Below are 7473 nucleotides of genomic sequence, written 5' to 3'. Positions count from 1 at the left end.
AGAAATAAGGTTGTGATCGGAGGAGCCCAACGGAGAGAACAGTTTGACAGAGTAAGCAGAAGGGTTAGAAGTAAGGAAGAGATCTAGTATGTTGGGCCGGTCTCCAAGACGGTCAGCAATACGTGTAGGCCGTAGGGTATTGAACCAACTGCTCTAGGTCACTGAGGAGAGCAAAGTTGTAGGCTTGTTCACCAGGCTGGTCAGTGAAAGAGGATGAAAGCCAAAGCTGGTGGTGAACATTAAAATCTCCCAAGGTGGAGATTTCAGCGAAGGGAGAGTGGGTCAAGATGTGCTGCACTTTAGCGTTCAAGTAGTCAAAGAATTTTACATAGTTAGTATTGATAGGTGAGAGATAAACAACATGCACAGATGTATTTAGTAGTAGAATGACAATGAAGTCTTAGCCAGATGATGGAAAATTCTGAAGAGCCAAGGTCGTGGGCACGAGAGCAAATGGAGTCGTTGCGCAACATCCAGCTTTGGATTGAAATTTAGGATAGAGATAGTAGGAGGGAACAGAGTAGAGATTGCTGTCAGTAGCCTCAGAAACCTGTGTTTCGGTGAGGAAAAGAAGGTGAGGTTTAGAGGAGGAGAGATGGTGTTCCACAGAATGAAAATTAGAACGAAGACCGCGAATGTTGCAGAAATTGAGAAGAAAAAGTCTCGAAGAGTTATCAAGACACCCCTCAGGTCGGTAGCCAAAAGGGGAGTCCTCTTTGGGGGTTAAAAAGAGACACTGTTAAAGCCATATCACAGTGGGTTTATTTATTTAGAGTTTTAGACAAAAACACTACTATTATTGCTGCTTCTACTACTATTACTACCACTAGCGCTACCATTGCTACTTCTACTACTACTACAACTACTACTACTACTACTACTACAACTAATAATAATAATAATAATAATAATAATAATAATAATAATAATAATAATAATAATAATAATAATAATAATAATAATAATAATAATAATAATAATACCACTGCACTACACTACACTACCAGCATCCCTCCTGTTTCGTGGCTTTGTATTCGATGTTCTGGTTGTTGAGGCCGAGCTGATCTGAAGTAAAGCAAAAATAAGAGTAATTACCATTCTCTCTCTCTCTCTCTCTCTCTCTCTCTCTCTCTCTCTCTCTCTCTCTCTCTCTCTCTCTCTCTCTCTCTCTCTCTCTCTCTCTCTCTATATATATATATATATATATATATATATATATATATATATATATATATATATATATATATATATATATATATATATATATATATATATATATATATATATATATATATATATATATATATATATATATATAGATATATATATATATATATATATATATATATATATAGATATATCTCACTCGTGTATTCGATGAGGGCCGCCAGCGTTCCCTCGTCCATGGTGGGAGTTCTAGCCATGAAGTGCACGCAGTAGTTGGTCACTCCGAGGGCCGTGGTGTGGCAGTCATATTCCATCGCTACGTTCTGAAGGGAGGATAGGAAATATAAACAATGGAGGTGGTGGCTGAGGGGTCAGCATGTGGGCGCGGTGTCTTGGAGGACCCGGGTTCAAGTCGCGTCTGCCGCTACAAGCTGACAATTTTCAGTCATCGCCAAGTGACTGGCTTAAGCCTACCCACATGCTGTCCTGATGACTGCCTGTCAACCCGAACTGCAGCGAAGCTCTCTAGAGTGGAGCAAAGATAGATTCCGGGGGGGCAGTATGTGCCAAGCAAGATGAGGCAATTATGAACACTTGCTTAACCACCAACGGGTTGGGGCCGATCAGCAGGCCTCATCAAGTAAGTCTACCGGCGCTACAAGCTGAACGTAAGATATAAAGAAGGATAGTCGTTTGTGAGGGAAGACGAACGCAAATTAGGAAGTGAAAGAGTGGGTTGTGTATAACACGCAGAAATAGGAAGCGAGTATCGTGGCTTAAAGAATTAAACAGGTTAAAGATTTTCAAATGATCAAAAACAAGGAGTAGACTTAGCCAGGCTATATCATGCACGAAACTGTGAGACAGACAGCCACAGTAATTAAGGGGTAATCCAAGAATTTCTAGAAGTCAGGGACCCCTTACTGACATCTAGCCAAAAATATCTCCTCCAATTTCATTTCTTCTTCTTTCCCTCCTCTCCTTAACCTTGACGGCAGCACCGCCGTCTCATCTATCTCTAAGGCTGAACGCTCAAACTTTCTTTAAGAACTCCACCTTGGACGATTCTGGGCATAATCCTCCTACTCATCCCCCCTCTGACTTCTTTATGCCTATTAATAAAATTCTTCATATTGATGTTTTCTGTGCCCTCTCTGGCCTAAACTCTCAGAAGGCTTATGGACCTGTTGGAGTGCCTCCTATTGTCCTTAAAAACTGTGCTTCCGTGCTGACATCCTGCCTGGTCAAACTCTTTCGTCTCTGCCTATCAATATCTACATTTCCTTCCTGCTGGAAGTACGCCTTTCTAGAGCCTGTGCCTCAGAAGGGTGACCGTTCCAATCCCTCAAACTACCGCCCTATAGCTTTACTTTCCTGTCTATCTAAAGCTTTTAAATCAATCGTTAATCGGAAGATTCAAAAGCACCTTTCCACATATAACCTTCTATCTGATCGCCAGTATGGGTTCCGTAAGGGGCGTTCTACTGGCGATTTTCTTGCTCTCTTAACTGACTCTTGGTCATCCTCTCTTAGCCGTTTCGGTGAAAGTTTCTCTGTTGCGCTAGACATATCGAAAGCCTTCGATAGAGTCTGGCACAAGTCTTTGCTTTCTAAACTGCCCTCTTTAGGATTCTATCCCTCTCTCTGTTCCTTTATCTACAGTTTCCTTTCCGGCTGTTCTATCTCTGCGGTGGTAGACGGTCACTGTTCTTTCCGTAAACCTATTAACAGTGGTGTTCCACAGGGCTCTGTCCTATCACCCACTCTCTTCCTATTATTCATCAATGATCTTCTTTCCATAACAAATTGTCCTGTCCACTCATACGCCGACGATTCCACTCTGTATTATTCAACTTTTTTTAATAGAAGACCATCCCAACAGGAAGTACATGACTCCAGACTGGAGGCTGCAGAACTCTTAACCTCAGACCTTGCTATCATTTACGATTGGGGTAGAAGGAACCTTGTGTCCTTCAATGCCTCAAAAATTCAATTTCTCCACCTATCAACTCAACACAATCTTCCAAACACCTATCCCCTATTCTTGGACAACACTCAGCTGTCACCTTCTTCAACACTAGATATCCTCGGTCTATCCTTAACTCAAAATCTTAACTGGAAACTTCACATCTCCTCTCTCACTAAATCAGCTTCCTCGAAGTTGGGCGTTCTGTATCGTCTCCGCCAGCTCTTCTCCCCCGCACAATTGCTATCCATATACAGGGACCTTGTCCTCCCTCGTATGGAATATGCATCTCACGTGTGGGGGGGCTCCACTCACACAGCTCAATTGGGCAGAGTGGAGTCTAAGGCTCTTCGTCTCATCAGGTCTCCTCCTCTTACTGATAGTCTTCTACCTCTTAATTTCCGTCACGATGTTGCCTCTCTTTCTATCTTCTATCGATATTTTTACGCTAAGTACTCCTCTGAACTTGCTAACTGCATGCCTTCCCCCCTCCCACGGCCTCGCTGCACACGACTTTCTAATCAAGCTCATCCCTTTACTGTCCAAACCCCTTATGCAAGAGTTAACCAGCATCTTCACTCTTTCATCCCTCACGCTGGTAAACTCTGGAACAATCTTCCTTGATCTGTATTTCCTCCTGCCTACGACTTGAATTCTTTCAAGAGTAGGGTATCAGGACACCTCTCCTACCGAAATTGACTTCTCTTTTTGGCCACTCCTATGTACTCTATTCGGGAGCAGTAAGTAGCGGGCTTTTTGTCATTATTTTTTTTTTCGCGCCCTTGAACTGTCTCCTTTTCTGTAAAAAAAAAAAAAAAAAAAATCAGACAGAGTGAAAAACGTTGGAAAAGCCCTTTGACCTGCAGTCTATACAAAGATATTGTTCCATATCACAGAAAGATAATGGTAACCCCGTTAAAGGGATTCATTGGGAAGTGGCTGCCCTTAGAATCAAGACGAAGATGACTGAACAAAATCAACAACAACTTCTGAAACATGCCAGTGATAGGTGGGACCTGCTGACATACAAGTTGTTGGTAGTTCTCGACTCGACTGTTAAGACGAGGCAGTCATTAATCGTGTATTAAATCAAAACCAAGCGAGGTAGTATTGACCTAATTAAATTAAAAAAAGATGAACAATTTAGACACTTATGTCTGGCCTAGGGTGGCGCTGCCTGTGTACGAAATACCGCCTTCCGGAGCATACCCCTGGAGGCTTTTTATAGTTTCGCTCACTTTACGACACCAGCCTCAAAGAAAGAACCCCGAAAAAATCTCTATGGACGTCCCTTCCCCATCCTAAGTGCGTCATGGCAGGATCCATCCAGTTGTTCAAGTTATGAACTCTGTGAGCGTCCCCTTGGTATTTTTCACTCGGGATCGTCTCATAAAAGAAAAAAAACTAAGCTGGGTCGGCCTCTGCATAACGCACCACACACTCGTATAGCCTGAGTTGGCATTCACGGGCTACCCAGGTAAATAGGCCTCTAATCAGCCTTACGAAGTAATCGCCGGTTTGACAGTCATTCCAGCGGTATTGCATGATTCCGCGTAGTCCGTTATTACCAAGGACATTACTCCGCCTCTCCAAGGTCCTATCCAGTGTCCATGTCTCACAACCATAATATAAGGCAAGGAGCACTAGCGACTTGAAGATCAAGATCTTTGTCTTTCGGCACAGGTGTCGACAACGCCATTATATTCGTATTGCGCGAGCCCATAACACCGTAGACAAAGTTAACCCACCGTAAGACGTCATTGTGCTCTACGTTACCTAGATATACGAAACTTTCAAAGTTCTCCATGTATTTGCCGTCCACAGGCTCTGCATCAGTAATGGTTGATGATGCTGAAGATGGGTATACAGGAAGAGAGCATCATGGATTAAGGGACAGACAAAGAAATCTTTCTCACCTCATCGATGTACATCACGCGGTAGTCGAGTTTCGTCGCCAGAGGGAACTGAAACTTCTGCTGAAATTTGCCCGGGGCGCCGTCATAGTAGAGGTCAGCTGCGGGGAAGAGAAAGAGATTGGTCAGAAAGAGAGGCGTGAAGGGGGTGGGTGGGGGGGAGACAGGTTCGAGTATTGGATTTCGGTTATTAGTATAGACAGAAGGACTCAACCTCCACCACTACCACCACCACCACCACTACCACTACTACTACCACTACTACTACTACTACTACTACTAATAATAATAATAATAATAATAATAATAATAATAACAATAATAATAATAATAATAATAATAATAATAATAATAATAACAATAATAATAATAATGATAATAATAACAATGATAATAATAATAATGATAATAATAACAATAATAATAATAATAATAATAATAATAATAATAATAATAATAATAATAATAATAATAATAATAATACTATTGCAACTTCCTACAATAAACATCCTCGGTCTATCCTTAACTAAAAATCTGAACTAGAAACGTAGTAGTTCCTCTCATACTAAATCAGCTTCCTCAAGGACGGACGTTCTGTATCGTCTCCACCAGTTCTGTTCCCCCTCTCAGATGCTATCCGCCCTAATATGGAGTATGCATCTCATGTGTATGGGGGACTCCACACACACATCTCTATTGGACAGAACGGAATCTAAGGCTCTTCGTTTCATCAACTACCCTCCTCTCACTGACAGTCTTCTATCTCTTATATTCCACCGATATGTTGCATCTCTATCTTCTATCGATATTTTTATGCTGGCTGCTCTTCTGAACTGAAGGCCTTCCCTCCTCCCGCGACCCCGCTGCACTAGACTCTACTCTAGCTCATCCCTATACTCTCCAAATCCCCTATGCATGAGTTAAGCAGCATTTTCATTCATTCATCCCTTACACTGGTAAACTCTGGAACAGCCTTCCTTCGTGTACATTTCTTCCCGCCTACGATTTGACCTCCTTCAAGAAACGAGTATCGAGAAACCTCTCCACCCGAAACTGACCTCTGTTTTGGAAAATCATCAATACTCTCCTTTACAGGTGCAGTAATTAGCCTACATTTTTTCTTAAATTACTTTTTTTGCCTTTGAGCTGCATCCTTAAATGTTAAAAAAAGAAGGTGCAGGCAGGATTGGTGGTGATAGATATGCAAGAGCTGCCATCTGCCGGCTCTCTCCCTAACTGTCCTACACTCTCCTTTGTATCTTCTTTTATTATGAGATATAAAAAAGATTATTTTTTTTTTTTGAGGAGGGGATACGAATATTCGGTTAGGGTTTATTATTTTACTGCTAATTTGTTTGTATCCATTTCCTATTCTAATTATTTCCATCTCCCCTATATATCCATTTCCTATCCTTACCAGATTTTTTATCTCCTGTTTTCATTGAATTTCTATTTTCCTATCTGCTCTTATCTTCTCCTTATGTTCACATATTTTCTTTTAACTTTTCTGTCTCCTGTTTCTTTCTTTTTTTCAATCCATCGTAACTGTTTATATTTCCTCTCATATCTATTTTCCTTTGTCTTTTCTTTTCCATATATCTCTGATGTGACGTTTTCTCTCTCTCTCTCTCTCTCTCTCTCTCTCTCTCTCTCTCTCTCTCTCTCTCTCTCTCTCTCTCTCTCTCTCTCTCTCTCTCTCTCTCTCTCTCTCTCTCTCTGTGTGTGTGTGTGTGTGTATATATATATATATATATATATATATATATATATATATATATATATATATATATATAAATCAGCTTTCTCGGGGTTGGACGTTCTGTGTCGTCTCCGCAAATTCTTCTCCCCAGTCCAGATGCTATCCATATACAGGGGCCTTGTCCGCCCTCGTATGGAGTATGCATCTCACATGTGGGGGGCTCCACTCATACAGCTCTCTTGGACAGAGTGGAATCTAAGGCTCTTCGTCTCATAAGCTCTCCTACTCATTAATAGTCTTCTACCTCTTAAATTCCGCCGCCATGTTGCCTCTCTATCTTCTATCGATATTTTCATGCTGACTGCTCTTCTGAACCTGCTAACTGCATGCCTCCCCGCCTCCCGCGGCCACGCTGAACACGATTTTCTACTCATCCCTATACTGTCCAAACCCCTTATGCAAGAGTTAACCAGCATCTTCACTCTTTCATCACTCATGCTTGTAAACTCTGGAACAATCTTCCTCCATCTGTATTTCCTCCTGCCTATGACTTGAACTATTTCAAGAGGAGAGTATCAGGACACCTCTCCTCCCGAAACTGACCTATCTTTCGGCCACTCCTCTAACTCTATTTAGGAGCAGTGAGTAGCGGGCTTTTTTTTCATTATTGATTCCTTTTTTTTTATGCCCTTGAGCTGACTCCTTTGCTGTAAAAAAAACTATATATA

The 7473-nt window shown here is 41.5% G+C and overlaps 1 protein-coding gene across 1 annotated transcript; it reads right to left on the bottom strand.

The window, feature by feature from the left end:
* Nucleotides 1-745: 745 nt before the first annotated feature.
* On the bottom strand, nt 746-5147 carry LOC126996820 (uncharacterized; the record flags this gene model as incomplete). Its single annotated transcript, XM_050857680.1, is given in 3 exon segments — nt 746-1065; nt 1367-1490; nt 5050-5147. Coding segments are annotated over 3 exon segments (287 nt in total), but the record flags the coding sequence as incomplete, so codon positions are not given.
* Between the last annotated feature and the right edge of the window lie 2326 nt (nt 5148-7473).

This window comes from Eriocheir sinensis, chromosome 11 (genome assembly GCF_024679095.1).
Source record: "Eriocheir sinensis breed Jianghai 21 chromosome 11, ASM2467909v1, whole genome shotgun sequence".
Taxonomy (NCBI): Eukaryota; Metazoa; Arthropoda; class Malacostraca; order Decapoda; family Varunidae; genus Eriocheir; species Eriocheir sinensis.
This window is presented reverse-complemented; position numbering and strand designations above follow the sequence as displayed.